This window comes from Ciona robusta, chromosome 8 (assembly GCF_009617815.1).
Source record: "Ciona robusta chromosome 8, ASM961781v2".
In the NCBI taxonomy this organism is placed as follows: Eukaryota; Metazoa; Chordata; class Ascidiacea; order Phlebobranchia; family Cionidae; genus Ciona; species Ciona robusta.
The window spans coordinates 7,599,735-7,622,343 of record NC_143242.1 but is presented as its reverse complement, the minus strand read 5'-3'; the positions used below and the strand labels follow the sequence as shown (position 1 = coordinate 7,622,343).

At 36.5% G+C, this 22,609-nt stretch overlaps 4 protein-coding genes across 5 annotated transcripts; 2 read left to right on the top strand and 2 right to left on the bottom strand.

Moving 5' to 3' along the window:
• Positions 1–1,500: 1,500 nt before the first annotated feature.
• On the top strand, positions 1,501–7,337 carry LOC149732998 (tetratricopeptide repeat protein 9C-like). The gene is made up of 6 exons (XM_089883360.1): positions 1,501–1,750; positions 2,274–2,401; positions 2,928–3,048; positions 3,380–3,520; positions 5,410–5,598; positions 6,404–7,337. The coding sequence occupies exons 1-6, from the start codon at positions 1,501–1,503 to the stop codon at positions 6,469–6,471; spliced, it is 897 nt and encodes a 298-aa protein (XP_089739486.1). The 3' UTR covers positions 6,472–7,337.
• Positions 7,338–8,223: 886 nt separating this feature from the next.
• Positions 8,224–11,502, top strand: LOC149732997 (protein stum homolog). The gene is made up of 4 exons (XM_089883364.1): positions 8,224–8,425; positions 8,935–9,157; positions 9,987–10,166; positions 10,778–11,502. The coding sequence occupies exons 1-4, from the start codon at positions 8,369–8,371 to the stop codon at positions 10,852–10,854; spliced, it is 537 nt and encodes a 178-aa protein (XP_089739490.1). The 5' UTR covers positions 8,224–8,368; the 3' UTR covers positions 10,855–11,502.
• A 607-nt stretch (positions 11,503–12,109) lies between these two features.
• On the bottom strand, positions 12,110–19,205 carry LOC149732996 (guanylate cyclase soluble subunit alpha-2-like). Of its 2 annotated transcripts, XM_089883344.1 has the most exons (8): positions 18,242–19,205; positions 17,620–17,673; positions 16,272–16,483; positions 15,444–15,579; positions 15,034–15,171; positions 14,688–14,831; positions 14,191–14,345; positions 12,110–13,288 (listed from the first exon to the last, which is right to left on the bottom strand). In XM_089883344.1, exons 1-8 carry the CDS (start codon positions 18,812–18,814, stop codon positions 13,090–13,092), a joined length of 1,611 nt encoding a protein of 536 aa, XP_089739470.1. In that variant the 5' UTR covers positions 18,815–19,205; the 3' UTR covers positions 12,110–13,089. The 2 variants fall into 2 exon arrangements, with proteins under 2 accessions (XP_089739470.1, XP_089739471.1); XM_089883345.1 differs by lacking the exon at positions 17,620–17,673 and having other exon boundaries at positions 18,242–19,201.
• Positions 19,206–20,022: 817 nt separating this feature from the next.
• LOC149732995 (uncharacterized) lies at positions 20,023–21,711 on the bottom strand. The gene is made up of 4 exons (XM_089883366.1): positions 21,416–21,711; positions 20,863–20,963; positions 20,558–20,692; positions 20,023–20,266 (listed from the first exon to the last, which is right to left on the bottom strand). Exons 1-4 carry the CDS (start codon positions 21,484–21,486, stop codon positions 20,127–20,129), a joined length of 447 nt encoding a protein of 148 aa, XP_089739492.1. The 5' UTR covers positions 21,487–21,711; the 3' UTR covers positions 20,023–20,126.
• Between the last annotated feature and the right edge of the window lie 898 nt (positions 21,712–22,609).

The following is a 22,609-nucleotide window of genomic DNA, read 5'->3' as shown; positions in this document are numbered from 1 at the left end:
AATTCTAGCTACATTCATTTAACACAGCGTTTATGAAAAATGGGGCAAAAAAGCATCGACTTTCTAAAACTTTTACGCCTTGCAAAGTTTTTACGCCAAACACGAAATTCAAAATAAATAAAATTATTTGCATATAACTACTCCGCCTTATTTCTTACCAAATAGCGCAAACCGTAACGGTACAAGCATTCTGTAATATGAAGTTGATCAGAAAATTAAATAACCTTCTAAAAGTTACCAACTAAATAATAGAACGGATTCTCTTTACACGTTTCTATGTTATTGTTGTAGGACGAAATGTTAACCCGGAATTCTGACAAATTTAATGTTATCGTGCAGTGTTGCCATGATAAAAAATTATACGTCGTTCATTGGGTACGTAGTTTTAAAAAGGTAGCAAAGGTAAATCGTAAAAAAATGTTTTTTTTTTATAGTAATGTTAACATGAAAAGCATGCCGTATAAAAAAAATACTTTTGTATTTAAATTACTTTCGTTTTTAGGTCTTAGATATATATAGTACTGCAGGGTAAGATGGATACCGTTAGCACATAATATCCCATATTTCTTGGCCATGTTTTAAACAAATAACAAACTCTTTTAAAGTCGTGAGGATACGGTTATATAATTCTGTAAATATTCTGTGTTAACTAATAAACGAGACAATAAAAGAGTATGAAAATATGGACAAAATAGAATGGACCATCTTACCCCACCCTACTATACCACATCGCCAAATTGCGTCAGTAAAGGTCAAGATACCCTTTGAATATCGTTAGGTTATATTGGTGGAAACATATCCGCGTGTCACGATTTAAATCACTCGCCTATAATTCAGCTGGTACTTTTGACGTAACAATGGTTTCAATGATGTAACAATAAACAGCGCGCGCTCGCTTTTGTTGAACGAACTCGTGTCCGATGTAACTTGATCTTGCGTCGGTGCGTTCTCTCGTGAGTATGGATTAATAACAACAGATTGTTTGCTCTTCAATCTGTATTTCAATATGTTTGTACCCTGGAGTAGGAACTTATATGTGTTTTGCAAGAAAGGATTAATTAAAGAGAGAGCTTGCAGCAAAAGCGATCGAAATTGGATTCTCCAGTTAAGTGATAAAGCAATCGTCTTGTTGGTCTTTGCGAGTGTATAGACAGACTATATATGAAGGTGATTTAAGGACGTATACACCGTATCTGTACAGGTATTTTCCTGTAACAGATTGTGGATTTGTTCTGTTCGGTTTAGCAGCCACGCTTTTATTTGACGTTTTCCTTCAGCAGTTTTTACTTTATCGTAGAGCGTGTTTTTAACGACTGTCGTTTTGTTGCTTATTCCCTTCTCTTCGTTGATTTGGTTTATTTCTACATTTATCGCAAAGAGAAATCTTAATTAAGTCTAAAGTTGTCACATTATTCCATTTTTCGCGTTGAGGAAGCCACCGTTTTTTTCAATGTCGTTTGATTTTTCAGGAGGCGCAATTTAGTTTAATTTTAATACGCAATGCCGCCACCAAGTGAAGTTTCATCAAGCAGTCCAACTCCAAGTTCAAGCTCCAGGATCACACAAAGATGGCCTGAAAGCATGACTTCAATACGTGAATCTGATTCCGAGGTCGAAGCCGATGTTATCCGAAACAAACCGAACAATTCCGAAATCATTGTCGGTAAAATACGTCATCGAATCCGAGATGAAGACGATGATGATGACGATCTTCTGGTGACGTCAGGTGACCTTGACGACAATAAAACAGGTGTGACGTCATGATATGATGCGAATTTAGACTACATGGGAGAGATCGGACATATACCGTGAATTCTAAATAAAATTATACATATATATTATAAATATGAAACCGACCTTGTCATGAATGCGAGTTACCACGTATGTAACTTATTTACGCTTCAAATGGCGTGGCAGCTACAGTCGTTATAACACGGTTGTTTTGTTTTATACACCTCGCCAGCTTACAAGTTACCACGTATGTGACTTATTTATCCGTTGTTTTTAATATGTTTTTAACCGTAAGCGTGTTTTAACAACTGTTGTTTTGTCGCTATATCCTGTCTTTTCGTTTAAAATATTTTTAAATCTTCGCTACCGTAATCGAAGATACCAATAAAAGTTATTATTATTATTATTATTATCCTCGCATGGCGGGGCAACGACAGTCGTTATAACAGAGGTGTTCTAATTCATACACCTCATGCCCGCTTACGATCTTCGATTAAGCTGTTACTTTTATGCTGTATAATAACAAGTTTAAAACCAAACAGGGAAAGTCGGTTTGTTCGATGTGGTAAAGCGAGAGTTTCGATGCAAAACAGCCGTCATCACTAACAGGGCGGCGTACGAAGATCCAATGATATTGTCGCCTAGGAAGGCAAAGGTTAACTTTATACAGGTGATGTGTGACATAGTAGGGTGTGAGGGGGGGGGGAGATTGGACACCTTAAGCACACAATATCCAAATATCCTGATTGTGTGTTAAACAATTAACAACGGTCTACGGGAGTCGTGAGAATACGGTTTTATAATTTTTTAAATGTTCTTTGTTTACTATCAAATGGGACGAGAAAATAGTATTAAAAAGGCCCCATCTTTCCCTACCCTACAAAATGCTTCGTGTGAAAGGATGAGAGAAAAAAACATAAATGAGTTATGTTAGACTCTTAGAACATGAGTGTTCTGTTCCATACACCTCGTGTCCCCTTACGAGTAACCACGTATGTAACTTTATGGGTAATTGTTTTAACAAACCACTGACAATTTAGACAACCCATCAGTGACCACTGAGTTGAAGCAATTGCCATCACTGCCTACATGAAGGCGATAATTTTAATGAGTGTACATGGCATCATACCGTTGCCTATATAGACTACACTGTTGGCAAATGCTCATTGTGTTAAAATATGTGTTTGTATATGCAGGACATGAAAACGAAAGTTAGCGTTGGAATGGAACTGAAGAACAAAGGAGTGGAATGCGTGCAAGCGAAGAAATATCGGGAAGCTACGAAGTTGTTTCACCAGGCGATGCTGTACATTAAAGGTGAGTACGAACTATATCTATATATGAATGGATGTAACTTATGTATCCTCGCGTGACCGGGCAACAATTGTCATTATAACCTAAGGTGTTCCGTTTCATACACCTCGTGCCCGCTTACAAGATACCACGTATGCATTACTTATTTTGAAGGATTTTTTATGTTTGGCTGGTAATCGCATGATGGCGGGGCAACGAAGGTCATTGCAACACAGGAGTTCCATTCCGCACACCTCAATTACGATTATACCTTCTCTTATTAGTTTTACTGCGTTTGTTAAAGTAATATTCACAATAACACTGGTAACACGGAAAAGTGTTCTATTTCCACCAGGTTTGGATCCTGACGAAGGGGTTATTTGGAGTCCCGAGTTCGAATCCATGGACAAAGATAAGATGCCACTTAGAGTGATGCCGAGTGAATTAAAAGAGATCAAAGAAGCGGTGGAGATAGATTGCTTTCTGAACCTAGCAGGTATGAGAGATATACGGTAGGGTAGGGGAAGATGGAACACCTTTTAACTTTATTTTCTTGTCCAAATTGGTAGTAAACAAAGAACATTCAAAGAATTATAAAACCGTATCCTCACAGCTCCCATAGACTGTTGTTAATTGTTTAAAACACGGTTCGGATACTAGGACATTATGTGCTAAAGGTGTCTCTCCCCCCACCCTATTATATAACTACATACTATATAGACCGGCTCCATATATAGCACAGTGGTTAGCCAAGAAGGTATGAACTTGAAGGTTGGCACTGCTACCATTGTGGGCTTATGTGTCCTTGGACAAAACTCTTAACGGGAATTGCTCAAACCCAGTGGTCACTAATGGGTTGTATCAGTCACACAGAAAAACAATCACCCACAAAGTTACATACGTGGTAACACGAGGTGTATAAAACCTGTGTAGCCTATAACGACTTTCGTTGCGCCGCCATACGTTGTAAAAAAGTAGCAATCAATCATATTGGTTTATTTTCGTCGTTGGAAAAATTACTAAAGGTGTTCTCGTGCCCTTATTTGAGTATAGTTGCCCAACCAAGGGGTTAGACACTTAGAATTCTTTGTACAAAGCTATTGTTAATCATGTACAAGTTAATTTGCACTTCATTTAATCCCTAATTGCCAGCAAGTGGTCCTTACAAGTCCTTTAGTTAAGCCGTAGGTCACGAACAAAGACTCGGTTACTGCGTAAACATAGAGTTACCTCGCTTTTAAATTTAGAAATTCGGTCTAAAACAGGGGTTCCCAACCTTTTTACACCAGGGTCCCCTTTGAAAATTTTGGAAAATCAATGGCCCGAAGATGTGACACCTTTTCATTCTACTTTCTCGTCCCATTTGGTAGTAAACAAAGAACACTTAAAGAATTATAATACCATATCCTCACGACTCCCATAGACCGTTGTAATTGTTTAAAACACGATCAGGATATTTGTATATTATGTGCTAAATGTGTCCCATCTTTCCCCATCCTACTATATAAACAACTTACAAAATTAATAAAGTAAATGAAATAGAAATTTTATTGTGTTGAAAATAGGCATGAACAGTTATAATTCATGAATACAACGGGCCAGTTTATCGAATTACGATCGTAATAACTGATATGTTGACAAAACATGAATATAAACCCAGGTGTTACTCGAAAGTATAAGATGACCTGAAACTAAAGCCATGGTGTATTTACTGTAAGCGATACGTTCATAAATGTTATGCGTGCGTAACAACGAACGATGGAACATCAGTTTAAAATATAAAGTGGCATCCGGATAACGAATGTGACTTATTTATCATCGAGTGTAGAGGCAACAACAGACGTTTTTCTCGTGCCTGCTTAAAAGTTACCACGTATGGAACTATGTATGTAACTTGTGGGTGGTTTATTTTTATTTTTTTAAAGCATGTTTAACAATTACTTCAACCCATTATTGACGACAGGGTTAAACTTATTGTCGTTAACTGTCTTGCCCAAAGACACATACGATCACAATAGTAGCACCGGTCTTGAACTTTGAGCTACAGGTAGACGCGCGAACTACTGCGGCAAAACGTAAAATGCCAATGTGTATTTCAACAATACAGAAAACCTTCCCCCAATAATGTCATATTGTGATGCATGTTACCAATCCCAATATCCCGTCGTTTATCAAGTTTGTTTATACCCTTTTTCTATTTTCTCATCCCATTTGGTAGTAAACAAAGAACATTCAAAGAATTATAAAACCGAATTCTCACGACTCCCATGGACCGTTGGTAATTGTTTAAAACACGATCGGGATATTTGGTTATTATGTGCCTAAGGTGTCCCGTCTTCCCTCACTCTACTAAATCTTTCACTGAATTTACAATTTACATTTTAGTTTGTCTCATGCACAAAGAGCGAGTTCCTTACCGAAGAATTAAAGAATATTGCTTACGTGTTCTTGATATACGAGATGATAACGTTAAAGCATTAATGAGGGCTGGGATGGCATGCTACTACCTACGTGAATATGAGTTATCAAGATATTACTTGCAGAATGCAAAGGAATACTCACACGAACCGATAGGTTTGGATATCGTTTGTATCAGATTGAATGAATGAATGTAAATTGCGCATGGCGGGGCAACGACAGTCGTTATAACACGGGTGTTCATTTTCATAAACCTCGTGCCCGTTTACGAGTTACCATGTATGTAACTTATTTATCCTCGCATGGCGGGGCAACAACAGTCGTTAAACACGGGTGTACTGTTTCATAAACCTCTTGCCCGTTTACGAGTTACCACGTATGTAACTTATTTATCCTCACATGGCGGGGCAACGACAGTTGTTATAACACGGGTGTTATGTTTCATAAACCTCGTGCCCGTTTACGAGTTACCATGTATGTAACTTGCTTTATCCTCGCATGGTGGGGCAACGACAGTCGTTATAACACGGGTGTTCATTTTCATAAACCTCGTGCCCGTTTACGAGTTACCATGTATGTAACTTATTTATCCTCGCATGGCAGGGCAACAACAGTCGTTAAACACGGGTGTTCTGTTTCATAAACCTCGTGCCCACTTACGAGTTGGCATATATGTTACTTTGTGAGTGAATATTTTTGGAGATAGATTTTTTGTATTCCTTGTTGTTTTCAACCTTCTTTCAAAAAAGGATTGTAGGCTATATAGTAGGGCGTCCCATTTGGTAGTGAACAATGAAAATTCAAAGAATATAAACCGTATTCTTATACGACTCCCATAGACAGTTGGTAATTGTTTAAAACACGATCAGGATGTTAAGATATTATGTGCTAAAGGTTTCCCATCTTTCTCACCGCTACTATAATACCCCATACCTAATTTTAAAACATATTCTATTTATAGACTTGAACATAAAGAAGTACCTACACATGGTTGAAAGGGAGTTAGCCAAGTCAAGGAAAAAGAAATAAATTTCACACCGATTCATATTTTGTTCACTGTGGTTTCGTATAGAAATCCTAAATAACAGCAAATATTTGCCAAATTATGCAATGGTGAAGCTATTTACGCTACGACCCGTTTTCAGCAACGCTATTGGCAACTTTAAAAAACGATTCGTGTGTTTTAACTTACCCTTTGTGTTTTTGTATATGCTATTTTGTATTATAAACGTATAACTTATTTATCCCCACATGGTGGGACACTGACACCCGTTAAAAAACGGGTGTTATGTTTCATATGCACCTTGGCCAGCTTACGATTTACTACGTTTGTAACTTATTTATCCTCGCATGGCGGGCAACGACAGTCGTTATAACACGGGTGTTCTGTTTCATACACCTCGTGCCCACTTACAAGTTACCACGTATGTAACTTTATTTATCCTCGCATGGCGGGGCAACGACAGTCGTTATAACACGGGTGTTCTGTTTCATACACATCGTGCCCACTTATAAGTTACCACATAAGTTGGTTTTCAATTGTATATCTCTACACGAGCTATACGAAATTAGAAGACCCGCCGTATACTGTTTTAATCAATTACTCATTCTATAAACACGACCGGAAAATATGGGCTAACAGTTCCCATCCTACCCAGCCTACTATATATTGTTTCAAGCCACGCATATTGTGCTTTGTGTTTGTTCTAGCCAACATGTGTGTCGTATTACTTTTATCATGGTATAGATTTACACCGTGTGACCGCGGACCAGGTATCAAAAGTTATTGAATGTTTCTGAAGATTAATAAATCGAATAAAAAGTAAAAATATATAAAAATATAAAGTCAAACATATCGGTAATAATGTATTTTCGAAGCAAATGGGACGATAAAAAGAATAAAAATATAAACCATCTTGAAGGTGGCTGTACACAGTATCCGGCATGCGAAGTCGTATGCAAACCCATTGCCGAGTTCCGCATGCGGCAACGAAATCCGGACAAAACAGACAAAACGGACGAATTCCGGATACTGTGTACAGTCACCTTTAACATAGATCCTGCGTTCCAAGCAAACTTCACGAACAAAAGCCAACGTATTTTGAAAGAAAAAGATAAAATAGAATGAATTAAACTGTCCAGACACAAAGGTTCTGGCGAACTGGGATATCATGTTCTTTAGGCTCGCGTTGGCGTTATAGTTGTTGTGGTGACGGTTTCCAAATGAAAAACCGTTTGCCTCAGGCTGTTAGATTGGGATACGCTGCTATGATATAGGAGTTTAAACAATGCATTTGAAACTTTTGGCAAAAAGTGCAAATTTAAATTTAGTATTTTTGTATTTTTAATAGGCATTTGGAAAGGTTGTATTTAAAAGCTATGTCTGATTATTTAAGTGAAATGTGCAATAATCTGTTTTCAATATTTCTGTATGCCGACTTTACGTGAATTGTTGCGTAATAGTCGTTTCGAACAGTTGCTTTTAAACGTTTGCTAGCACAAGGTTTTTCGTTAATTTTGGCAAAAGACATTTTGGTTTTAATTTGTCATACCGTGTGAAACATTAGGGAAGCTACATAAAGGCTTGTTAGGATTTCTAACAAATTACGCACTTATTATTTGCATTTATACTGTTGTATAGTAGAGTGGGGGAAGATGAGAAACCTTTTCATGATACTTTCTCCCCCAACTTGGTAGTAAGCAAAGAACATTCAAAGAATTATAAAACTGTATCCTCACGACTCCCATAGAACGTTGTTAATTGTTTAAAACACGATCAGGATATTTGGATATTCTGTGCTAAAGGTGTCCCGCCTTCCCCACCCTACTATATAGGTTTAACTGTGTAATATATGATTGCTTTGGATATAGGTAACTCGTAGTTACTGTCCTGTTATATTGTGTGAGCATATACCAAACGACAAACATGGAAAACCCAGAGGAAAATAAATCAGCTTTACCCGGATATGCAATGTCGCATGAGGTAAGTTATCGAATGTTTTTGTTCATCGTATTTAATATGCAGATGCGTCAGTACTTATATTCAAATATCCTGATCGTGTTTTAAACAATTAATAACGGTCTATGGGGGTCGTGGGGATACAGTTTTATAATTGTTTGAATGTTCTTTGTTTACTACTAAATGGGGTGGGAAAGTAGAATGAAAGAGTCCCATTTTCCTCCTTCCTACTATATAACATGCGGGAATGCGCCAGTACTCGGACCTTTATATCGTTAATGCGTGGGGCTTTGTTTAAAAAGTGATGAAATAATTAGCAAAATACTTTTGTTCATATGATTGCGCCAACGAGTCCTAAAAGAATGAATGAATGTAATCACATATATAACTTTGGGTATTGGTGATGCATGAAACACGAACAGGATATTTGGATATTATGTTGTAACCGTGTCCCGTCTTGCCCCACCCAACGCGCTATGACTTTGATGTGAGATATTTATAACTTTACACCTCATTATAAAACCTCAATATAGATGCAACCGAACACGGGGTTTCAGCAGCCACAAATGCAACAGAATATGGGATTTCAGCCTCAAATGCAGCAGAATATGGGCCCCCAACAGCCACAGTATGTTACGCAAACTACAGTTGTAAACAACAAGAGCTCTATGGACGGAATGCGACAAGCCATTCCCCAACTACCAATGCCATTGGCTATTTTTCTGTGTGTTGTCAACTTTATCCTGCCGGGAATTGGTGAGTGAATGGAACTTGTTTATTCTTGGGCAGCGAGGCAACGACAGTCGTTATAACATGGGTGTTCTGTTTCATAAACCTATGCCAGCTTACCAGTTACCACGTATGTAACTTATCTATCCTTGCATGGCGGGGCAATGAAAGTTGTTATAACACGGGTGTTCTGTTTCATACACCTTGTACCCACTTACAAGTTACCACGTATGTAACTTTGTGTTTGGTTGATTTTTATGTATAACTGACAATTAGACAACCCATTCGTTTGGAGCAATTGCCGGTAAGTGTCTTGCTCAATAACACATACGCCAACAATGTTGTACAGCTCGTACTCCTTTCCACCTAACCATTTTCCACGACGCCGAACAAGTAACCAAAGATACCCGATTGTCTCTTTATAAAATTCGCAGAGTATAATACACATGTCTGGACTTGCTTAACTTACAGGACAAATATTTAGTTTTCAATCACATTCAACCGTGTATTATAATCAGCCAACAATGGGCGTTTTTTTAGCACAATCTTCTCGACTTTTGTGCGAAGCTTATATGCTAAATAGGCTCAAGGCTTTAACCACTTCTCAAAGAAGTTCTTTCAAAAGAAGTTCTTTCAAAGAGAACGGCATATGGTACGCCATTGAAAGCGATGTTTATGTATATTTTGTTTAAATAACGAACACTTTTGTTGTAAAACGTAAAGCAAATACTTTATTGCCTCCCTTCCCCTAATTAAGTATTGTTTTCCTTTAAAAAACACCTTTTATTTTTCCAAAAAATGTTTCTTTAAATTTGTTTATTTTTTTTACCATCAACTCAAAAAAGTTTTTTTTTAGGCACCATTATTGCAGCCTTCAGCGTGCTATGCTGTGGTAATGTTGGGGAATCCGGTGGAAGTCGGTTTGGAACTTTCTGTATTAACTTCTGGATTGGGTTAGCACAGATTGCGTTGGTATTTTTCTTCATTGGCTGGGTATGGAGTATTATATGGGGGTTTGCGTTCGTAGCTATATCGGGTAAGTTGGAATATGAATATAGTAGGATGGGGGAAGATGGGACACCTTTAGCACATAATATCGAAATATCCTGATGTATTTTTCAAAACAATTAACAAGGGTCTATGGGAGTCGTGAGGATACAGTTTTATAAATCTTTGAATGTTCTGTGTTTACTACCAAATGGGACGAGAAAATAGAGTGAAAAGGTGTCCCATCTTCCCCCACCTTACTATACGACTTGTTACTTTTAGGATTACATAGTAAATGAGGGACATTTGTCGATAGTTGAATGAATGTAACTTATTTATTCTCGCGTGGTTGGGCAACAACAGTCGTTATAACACGAACATTCTGTTTCATACACTTCGTGTCCGCTTACGAGTTTAAGTTTATCACGTTTGTAACTTATTTATCCTCGCATGGCGGGGCAACGACAGTCGTTTTAACACGAGTGTTCTGCTTCATACACCTCATGCCCGCTTGCAGGTGTTATAAATTGCCGTTATGGGACGTTTCATAAGTGTTCTACCCAAAAACCCATACGCTCATAACGGCAGCAGCGTCGAGTTTCGAACCCGTATTCACTGTGCTGGTATTCGGTACCAACTTATATTAAAACATATTTATAGCGGCGGACCAAGGACAAACAACAACAACAACTACACAAGTCCAGCAGCTTCCTCCCCCGAAAGTTATTATGGCTTAATAAGCTACGATATAACAACTCGGAGTGTATTATATTATGGTAGGGCGGGGTAAGAAGATACATGTTTTCATTCTATTTTATCGTCCCATTTAGTAGGAAACAAAGAATTTTTGGAAAGTTATATAACCGTATCCTTACAACACTAAAAGGAGCGTTGATAATTGTTAAAAACACGATCAGGAAATATGGGATATTATATGCAAATTGTATCCCATCTTACCCCACATTACTATAACCCCTTTATTAGTTTATATAACCTTCCTGCATATTTAGATTGGTGTATTAGTGTGTTCTATATACTCTGCGTGTATTTTTACGTAGCTTTTTACGTAAGAGATTACGTATAGTAGGGTGGGGGAGGATGGGACACCTTTATATTCCATTTTCTTGTCTCATTTGGTGGTAAACAAAGAGCATTCAATAAGTTATAAAACCGATTCTTACGAATGGACCGTTGTTAATTGTTTAAAACACAGTCCGGATATTTAGATATTTTGTGCGAAAGGCGTCCCGTCTTCCCCCACCTTACTAACATACATTAAGTAATACTGTGTTGTTTTTAATACAAACATATGATGGCCCATTTTATGATACGATTTTCTCTTGAGCGTTTGTTTAAAATTTAAAACTCTGCATTTGGTTGGTCAAGTTAATGAATGAATGTAACTTACTTTATCCTCGCATGGCCGGAAAACGACAGTCGTTATCACACGGGTTTAACACCTCGTGTCAGCTTACGAGTTACCATGTATATGTTACTTTGTGGGTGATTTTTTTTAAATATGGCAGATAATTTAGACAACCCATTAGTGACCACTGAGTTGGAGCAATTGCCGTTAAGTGTCTTGCCCAAGGCCACAAACGCCAACAATGGTAGCAGCGTCGAGCCTTAAACCCATTACCTCTGGGTTACAGGCAGGCGCGCTAACCACTATACCACGGCGCCATGTAATCGATATATAACAGTTAGAAAACTATTTGTAATGGACCATAGTTTAACTTCACTGGGTTAGGTCAATTACCGTTAAGTGCCCAAGAATACACACCCACAATAGTGGTAGCATCGAGCCTCGAACCCTTATTCTTCAGTGTTTAATTACAGAAATGAAGTAGAATTTTAGACAAACAGATTTAAAAGTCAATTACCGTTAAGTGTCTTGCCCAAGGACATACGTCCACAATGGTAGCAGCGTCGAGCTTCGAATTTAGTATCCTCTGGTTACAAGACAGTAATTCCGTTTTAAAATGTATGGAATAGTTGTATCATTAATTTACTACAAAAATCACGTGTGCAGTAACACTGAAATCATATGAATGTTAATATGAATCACATAAAACGAATCACGAAATTTATGAAATACAGCTAACACGAGAATCATATACGAAATCACAAATAAAATAGGTTTCACATGATTATTTATGATGAAGAAATCACGAAACATTTATGATGAAATGAATAAAGTAAGTTTAGTGCATAAAGAGCAATGAAAATGAATTTGCTACATTTAGGTGGTTGAATAAATTAACTTATTTATTCTCGCGTGGTGGGTGACGTTATAACATGGGTGTTCTGTTTCATACAACCGTAAATTTAGTTATGAATACTCAAAGTTACATACATGTAACTCGTAATCAAGCACGAAGTGTATGGAACAGGTCACCCGTGTTATAACGACTGTCGTTTTCCACCATGTGAGGATAAACAAGTTACATTTATTCCCACCTCGTGCATGTGTATACTTAATGTGTAAATCCCAAAAGAAAATAACACAATTACTACAATAAAGTTTGATATAAAAAATAAAAGAAATTTCCTATTTCGCTCTAATGAAGTTATTATGTTAAACTGAAGAAGATTGGTTTGTGCAAAGTGATTTTGATTGGAATCATAATAAAGTGCAAAGTGCAGGAATCAGCAGTGGTTAGAGTTAAAGGTTACAGCATATATAGCATGGTGGGGGAAGACGGGACACCTTTAGCACATAATATCCAAATATCCTGATCGTGTTTTAAACAATTAACATCGGTCTATGGGAGTCGTGAGGATATGGTATTATAATTCCTTGAATGTTCTTTGTTTACTACCAAATAGAACAAGAAAATAGAATGAAAAGGTGTCCCATCTCCCTCCACCCTACTGTATTATTTATGCTAAGGAAAAAATCACATAATGTGCCCATATGGTACATGTTATAACATGGTGACAATAAGACAAGTCATTTAAAATTGTTTGGTTTATAAGTTTGTTTCAAGCAATCCGTTATCCTTCCTTGATGAGATATCTGAATGGAGTTGGTTGATTAGTTTCTCATCCACAGGTAGTGTGTATTCATCAAGGAAATATCCACAGCCAGGTATTTCAGATGGGAAGCCAGCTGGTAGCTTGTCTCTTGGGCGTGGTGTGAACTTAAACCCTGGGTCCTTACATAGGAACCTTTATGACATCATAATGTATCATTGGTAAAGTAAGAATGTGTATTATTGCAACAACAAATGATTACACATTTTAGCACAATAACATACATAGTATTATGGGGTAAGATGGATACTGTTAGCACATGGTAACACATATTTCTAAATAATGTTTTTAACAACTAACAACGGCATTTTAAAGGGTATGGTTATATAATTCTGTAAATATTCTTTGTTTACAACCAAATGGGACGATAAAAGAGAATGAAACATGAACCATCTTACCCCAACCTAGTATATATATACATCGGCCATCTTACCCCAACCTACTAGATCATATCTTCCTTCATTAAATATAAGTTACAACTTACGTTAAAGCATCTTTATGCCACATTTGTTAACTATAAGTTAAATTAACCTCCGAATATATAATGCCTTGCTACTAGTACTTCTAAAAACTGTACTAAATGTTTCTAAGCCTGTTGCAACGGCTGCCGCTTTGATGCTATGTTCTGACTTTCCTTTACCTTGAATTTTTATGTACAGCTTACAGCATCTCATTTCTATTTTTCATGAGCATTAATCTATTACAATTTAAGGGAAATAGAAAATGTCAACTTTTACTTTAATCCTAGAATTAAAGCTTAAATAAGTTAGCCTATCTACATGGATGAGGTCATACACTGAGGCATGCGACGTGACATATACCAAGTTGACTTACTACCCCAGAAACAAATTAATCTAATACATAAATCAGTCGTTATAACACTGGTGTTCTGTTTCATACACCTCGTGCCCGCTTACGAGTTACCACGTATGTAACTTATTTATTCTCGCATGGCGGGACAATGACAGCCATTATAACCTGGGTGTTCTGTTTCACACACCTCGTGCTCGCTTTTGAATCATCAGTTTATTACTTACTTGTATGAAGTAGGACTGACATAAATACGACCAGCTTCACTGTGAGATTCAAACTTATTTGCCAAAGTAACATTGTTACCAAATAAACAATAACGAGGCATTCGTGTCCCTACTACACCAGTAACTACAGAACCTGTGTGGACGCCTATTCTCATCTGGAATGAATAAGATAATGTTTTGTTAAAAGTGTAAAACAGCAGATCAACGTGTGTTTCAAATAAGTTTGTGAGATATAACAATGATAATGAGTATATAATAACTACAGAGTAATTTCCTTATCCTTGCGTAGCGGGCCAACAACAGCCGTAATAACACAGGTGTTCTGTTTCATACCTGATCACAAGTTACCAGAAAGACCTAAGTGCTTATACATGGCTGACAACCCATTAGTAACCACTGGGTTGGAGCAATTGTTAAGTGTCTTGCCGAGAGATACATACACTATTAATGGCACCATCAAGCCTGGGATCCTAATATGTGTTAAATTATATACTTACCGAAATATTCAGCCCTGTTGGAGTGTATACTGTCCCAGCACAATTCATCATAAACAAAGCCATCCAAGCTATTTGGTGTGCGTGCGTGTCTGTGACCCGATGTAAACCACCAGCCACACAGTAAGCATCACCAATGGTTTCAACCTTAAATGGTAAAGTATCGGTCACAGCTTTTTTTAAAACATAATTTCTTTCTTTTTTATTAATAAGCGTGTTTTAACAACTGTTGTTTTACCCTTACTACACGTTTTTCCTTTGTAAACTCTCTTGTTCTTCGTTATCGTGACCAATATCCAATGGTTGCAGACTTATAACAGTTATTGTATAATTAACAGCAGGTACAAACCTTATAAACATCATATATTCCACATTGTTTATCAAACAGAACATACAGATTACTCAGCATTGAAATAACTTCCATTGGCGTACAAGTCGCGCAGATGGAAGTGAAGCCAACGATGTCAGAAAACAACATCGTCACATCCTGTAAGATATATAAAGTAGGATTGGTTAAGATTTTAATTTCATACTTAAGCCATTAACATATAATAGAATGGGGAAGATGGGACAGCTTTTGGTTCTATTTTCTCGTCCTACTTAATAGTAAACAAAGAATATTTAAAGAATTATAAAAGTGTTACCTCACGACTCCTATAGACCGTTGTTAATTGTTTAAAACACAATCAGGATGTTTGGATATCTAAATGTGTTCCCTCCTCCCCCATGGTTTTATACTTTATAAATTCAATGCCAAACCTGCAACTGTCGTGCTTTAACTTGCTTTCCCAACCAAAGGTCTTCAGCAATATCAACAGGGAAGATAGAATAAAGAAGATCAACGTTTAACCTTCTTTCTTGCTCTAATGCGTTGTTGTTTTCCTCCAAAGTCCCTCTGCGTTATATCATGTTTATGAATGAAAGAATGAATGTAACTTACTTTATCCTCCCATGGCGAGCAATGACAGCTGTTATAACACTGGTGTTCTGTTTCATACACCTCGTGCCTGCTTACAAGTTACCGCGTATGTAACTTATTTATCCTCGCATAGTCGCATGAAAGGGCAACAATTGTCATTATAACATGCATATTCTGTTTCATACACCTCATGCCTGCCCACAAGGTACCACGTAGGTTACTTTGTGGGTGATTGTTTATCTATGGATTTTGTAAAAGCAGGAGCCAATTGTAAAACCATGTCATTTTTGACGTATGTGTCCTTGGGCAAGATATTTAATTGCTCAAATCCAGAGGCCACTAATGGGTTTTCTACGCTTTGCCTAATATGAGCAACAGCAACACAAAGTTACACCAACTAATATTTAATAATTAATAGATGATATTGGCAAAGCAAAGCCAATTGTATTACCATGTCATTTTGACTGACGCTGCCACCATTGTGGGCGTGTGTGTCATTGTGCAAGACACTTAACAGCAATTGCTTAAACCCAGTGGTCACTAATGGGTTGTCTAAATTGTCAGCCATACCAAAAATAAACGCTATTACGAGAAGACTAGAAAAGCTGTATATTATATTACTATGCTTAATATTATAAATGGCAACAGCAACAGAATAATAAACCAACCTAATTTTATCCATCCTTCTTTTCAAGCTTTCTTGCGCTGTAGTTTGTTCCCCCACCAATATAACATCACGCGTGGCATCGTGTATTGGAATATCTGAAATGAACATCCCTGTTTTGTTCAGTTCCTCAAGTTTCCTCAAGTTAGGTGATCCAAGGAACAACATGGCTTTGCTCTCTTCAACATAAACCATCTGTCCACGGATGTCCATCCCCTAATGTATAAAGAAGCAAATATAGGTTAAATAAAAAAGTAACAGGTTTTGCTGCTTTAATGGTATTGCAAGTTAGGCTACTGTTGCCACCATTACAGCTTACAAGGTATAATGTAATAGCCTACTTGAAATTGCTTCTAGTAAAATTATAAATTTTATTTACCAAATGACCTTAAAAAGAAGCGAACTTTCAGATATAGGCTGTATATACAATATTGGGTGAAACTTGTATAAGTATTGTACGTTTTGTTTTTTATATATGGGTCAGGTGAGGTTCTACAACGAGATAGGCCGAAGTTAACTGATATAAAGCCATGGTTGAACAATAATAAACCTAATTATAAACAACAATTAAGCACCAACAAATAGAATCCAACCCTTTTTTAAAGTGGCAATCATGCAACAAACAAAACACCTTGAATTAAAATCCCCCAAGCAAGCAACACACGCAAGACAAGATACCATGTAGGTAAGAATCAATAATCCTATCTAAGCCACCACTGGATTAGTACGTTGCAACTAACATAATCAGGGACTCTCAAAGGACCACAGACACCAATAAGACTTAATTAAATTTCTCACTTCGTTAGAGAACTTGTTAAAAACACCTTTGTTGCAATTTAAACAATTGGCAATATATGGAATATGAAATAGGCTATATACAGCATGTTCTAACAGCCATATAGCAATAATTTTTCATTAAAAATAACTTGTTAGTGCAAAAATAAGATTTGTAAATATTAAATATTATAAATAACATATAAAATAAGACATACAATTTACAATAATAAAAATTTACAACTATTTTTAATTATTATTATTATATATAATTCTGTTTTGTATATGGTATACAGACCACAAAGGCACAAGAATCATGTAAGTTTTACAGTTTTATATACAAGAAATGTGCTTTAAATACCTTGTTTTACAGATTTATTATCTAAATATAAACCAACACACATATTGAGCAATCTAATATAGTAATATGATATGCGAGATGCTATTCTGTCTGTTTTAAACAATAAGTATACCTGAAATAACACTGTATATTTTATGTTTTAAAATAATTAATTTAAATAGGCCACACATGCAAATAAAATCAATAAACTGAGAGATTATTATTTAGATATAGTTACAGAAACAATTTGTGTAGAGATATTGTCTTTGCTTTCTGGAGAACTTCCGCATGACTAGAAAGTATTTGAAATACCTTTAAAAATTATTTCCTCTAAAAGTTAAAACCACTAAAAACAGCAGTCATTTAAAATCTTCTGTATGTTATGTTATTGTCAAAAGTAAAAACACAAATAAATGAACACAAACTTATTTACGCCATTATTTTCACAATTTTAGCGATTATTTTTCTCACATAAGGTGCCAAACCTGTTGTGCGGATAAGAAGAGCAATAAGTTAGATTTGTGATATAAGATTATACGTCTAACTATTGCTGGTTCAACTGCATTTTAAAAGTTTGGCACAAATAGTATGGTAGCGCATACAGCAGTTTCTTAACCTTTATTCCCCTTTTAAAACACACACAAGTTTAAGCCCTCCGCTTTCATTACAAATGGTATGTCCAAACTTTGTTTTGGCACGTAACATATCATATTATAACTACTCAATAATACGGCTACTTTTAACATGCAATTCACTTCACTTTATTCTATTGTGGATAAAGTACTTGTTGAAGACCTGGGATTCTGGGATGTTACCCCAAATGCAATTGACTTTTAGCGGCAACAGTATACAAAACTTACCATAAGAGGGGTGTTACTATATTGCGAGCTTGGATTTTCCTGTTTCTTCAATTGGATGGTGAACGGTTCATTTACAAATTGAAGCAGAGTTTCAAAAGTTACGTCATTGGTTTGTAAAGCTGGCGACACGATTGAAAATTGGTCATTGAATAAAGTTCGTGGTAATTTTGACTTTTTCCCATAAACCACGCTTGCTGCTCTATCTGCCGACAAGACGCGCAAGAAAGCAACTCCAACTTGCAGAAGTTCTAACTCTTTATTGAAAATCAGGTGAAACGGGAAAGCTCGGCAAAATGTTGACACCCCAATGCGATTTTTAATGCAGCAAACTTTTTCTTGAACTTTACACTTATTATTCAATAAGCTTTGCTGTTTCTTTGTTTTACACATCATTCTGCATGACTTGCTTCTTCTTTGTTTGGTGTTATCACATTTTTTCCAAGGTACATTTGGATTAGTTTCATCAGTTTGACCAACTGGGTCTAATTTCTTGATAAAAGGACATTTTCCAAGTTTATTTTGCACCTTTGGGCCGTGCACCCCGATTTGTGCATCGTCATTTGCCTGCAGCATTATTAAATATAACTAATGATACAAAAAACACTAAAATTCTGCATACTGTATATAAACAATATCATATACTGGTAAAACTATAAAGGTGCTAATGAAGAATCCTCCCCCACCTTACTAACCACTAACCCCCTAACCACCAACCTCTAACACGAATATTTGGTAAAACCATAAGATTTGGTGCTAGTGAGCCTTTTATTCTTCCTATGTTATTTGACCGGTAAACGTAACTAGTAATGACTCATGTAACCCCGAACCCTAACTATACCACCCACTAACACTTTCCACCAGCCTAATCTGTAACATATGAGGGATTTTTTACCAGCGCCTAAAATTTTACACCATGAAAATACAGGAACTCGTATTTTGGCTTAAATTAGAAATAAAAACAACTGAAATATTAAAAACTTACTACAAATAATAAAAACAAAAACCAACCATGCGTAAAGTTGGATAAATATAAATTATAGAAACACTGTTTTTGTTTGGGGACTACCAACGTAACTAGAACGGCACTGTTTACAAAAAATACAACTCTCCTAATTTAAGGCGCCACTTAATTGCTTTTTTTGACCTGTAAGTCTAAATGAGATCTATATTTAGAACAGTAACGGGCGAAGTGGTTTCTACGACGAACCGAACAGAAAAGTCGATTACCCATCAAAACCCCTGGGATACTACATTTATGAGTCTGTCTGTTTCGCTTGGTGAACATGGTTTAAAATCATTAACGCAATTACTGTGAGGCACACTACATTGTGATGACATGTGCTATAAACTTTTCAGTTTCACAAAGCTTAATTTATTCGCGTTGAAAAGTTACACCACACTTTAATAGGTTACTTAGATAAGGGAGTGGTATGTGTGTTTTCTGTTTGACAGGAATTCCGCTCATAAGTTGAATGAAAATATATTTAAATCTTTGTTATACAAAATAATATAGTAGAATGGGGTAAGTTGGGACACCTTTGGCGCAAAATATCCGAGTATCCTGATCGTGTTTTAAACAATTAACGACGGTCTATAGGAGTCGTGAGGATACGGTTTTATAATTCTTCGAATGTTCCTTGTTTACTACCACGTTGGACGATAAAATAGAGTTAAAAGGTGTCCCAACTTCCCCCATCCCACTATACATAAATACAAATATACAAATAAAACAATAAAATGAAATAACTGCGGAACAACCACATTCGTATCCTACCAACCACAAAATTTACATTCTTATTAAAAAAACTTTCCAAAAATGTTTAAAGTAATAAATTGGTTATGGTAATCCTTGGTCAAATTGTGTGTATAGTTTAATGTGTAGAGTTCACGGTTTCTCAATTACAGGTAATTGCAATCTGCCGCAAACCAATCGTCGGCCATTCTTGGAGTATATGCTCATAGAAATGTTATAGAAACCGGGGAACGGTAGTTTATTGAGGTAGTTGCGTTTGAAGAACAAGTAATCTGTGGTGTTGTAAAACGTCAAAATATTACATTATAGCGCCGTTCTCCCGTATAGTATAGTAGGGTGGGAGAAGATGGCACACCTTTGGCACATAATATCCAAATATCCTGATCGTGTTTTAAGCAATTACCAACGGTATATAGGAGGTTTAGCAATTCTTTAAATGTTCTTTGTTTACCACCAAATGGGACGAGAAAATGGGCTAAAAAGGTGTCCTATCTTCCCCTACGCCTACCCTATACTATGTAGTTGTATGGGGGTATATTGGGGCATAAGTTACATTCACATACCACCGAGTCTTCCGGTACAACTGAAGCCATGCTTCCCACACAAACTCGAATGTAAAGATAACAATCGGGTTGTATTGCCGGGAGCATTCCCTCCCCAAATATCAAGTTTACCCCACAGCTTCTGGTAATTAAGACCTGTATGGATGTAACTCGCTTTATTCTCGTGTGGCCGGAAAACAACAGTTATTATAACACGGGTGTTCTGTTTCATACACCTCGTGCTTGCTTACGAGTTACCACGCATGTAGCTTTGTGGGTGATTATTTTTTGTGTTTTTTCATGATTGATAAACGTAATGTACATACTTGCCCATGCCTTTATTGTGATCTCAAATTTCTGCCTGAAAACCATTGGATCGGGTGATATCGAGATTGACAAGCGAGAACGAGGCTCTAGAACAACAAAGCTATAACTAGCAATGCGGTAGGTTCGGACAAGAGTTTTCATTCTGTTTTATCGTCCCGTTTGATAGAAAAAATGGAAAATAAGTTTTTAAACAGAAAACATGTCATTTTAAAAGAATTCTACGGCGTTTAACGTGATTTGTCATTCATGCTTTAGTAATCTACGATATGCGTGTACTGTGGGGTACGATGGGACACCTTTAACAAATAATATATAAATATCCTGATCGTATTTTAAACAATTAACAACGGTTTATATATGGGATTCGTGATGATACGGTTTCATAATTCTTTGTTTACTACCAAATGGGACGAAAAAATAAAATGAAAGAGATGTCCCTTCTCCTCCCATCCTACTAATATAGCTTATATACCAGAAATACAGAATGGGATACAGCCCTCATATATTTAGACCTATAATCAACAAGCATTATATTCTACATTGTATTCCTACAGCGACTTCGGCATGAGCGACCTTGCTTCTATTGAGTTTATAACAAACAACAAAATAAAGAATATCTTCATGGTGGCTGTTCTTTTGCTGCTATGATTCCCTTTTTTGTTGTTTTAATTAGTTTTGTCCTTTTCTGTGCTGTATTCGAAGAAATAAAACTAATGTTATGTTCCAACTGTATGCCAGAGAATTATAATCTGGTCCGAAAACAGAAATAACGAGGATAGTATGTTTAGAAGTTAATTGGGTTGTGATATACTGCCTACATAAAGTTATATATATATCCTTAATGTATTGCTGGTAAAGGATTTAGCGAGGCGTTTATATGTTATATTGCATGATGGCGGATGAGACAGGGTATTATAAAATACCAACTGCTTCCTTATGCGCATGGGGACAGACAATTAGGTGAATGAATGAAACTAGCTTACAAGTTACCATGTATACAACTTATTTATCCTTGTGTGGCGGGGCAACTGTAGTCGTTATAACACGGGTGTTTTGTTTCATACACTCTATGCCCGCTTACAAGTTACCACGTATGTAACTTGTTATTCTGATGGCATGGCGGGGCAACGACAGTCGTTGTAACACGCAAGCGTTCTGTTGCACACCTAATTTGAAGAAGGGCCTAAAACATTGTACAAAGTCATTTACTTATTTGAATACAAAAATCTAATCAAATATATGACCGATAATGTTACACAAAAACAAATATTTATACTTGAGTGGTCTAAGTCTTAAATATGAATGGCGCAAATCAGAGCAAACACGTTAAATCTCGTTCAATTACTTATTAATCCAAGAACAAACATTGCATTTAAGCATAAGGGTCACAGCATATGTTGAATGTATACAACGCATGCATGTGTATAAGGTGTGCCAGCATGGTTGCCAACAAATGGTAGAAAGAAAGAGGTTTGCAGATGTGCGTGTGCAATGCTGTACTGCTAGATTTTGTTTCTCAGCTAGTTATTACGGGTAGCTAAACATTCGAAGAAGTAAAAAAAGTTATGTAATATAGTAGGTTGGGGGAAGTTAAGACACCTTTTCATTCTACTTTCTTGTCCCATTTGGTGGTAAACAAAGAGCATTTAACAAATTATAAAATCGTATCCTCACGACTACCATAGACCGTTGTTAATTGTTTAAAACACGATCTATCCCCACCCTACTATATGTTATGTTAGGTTA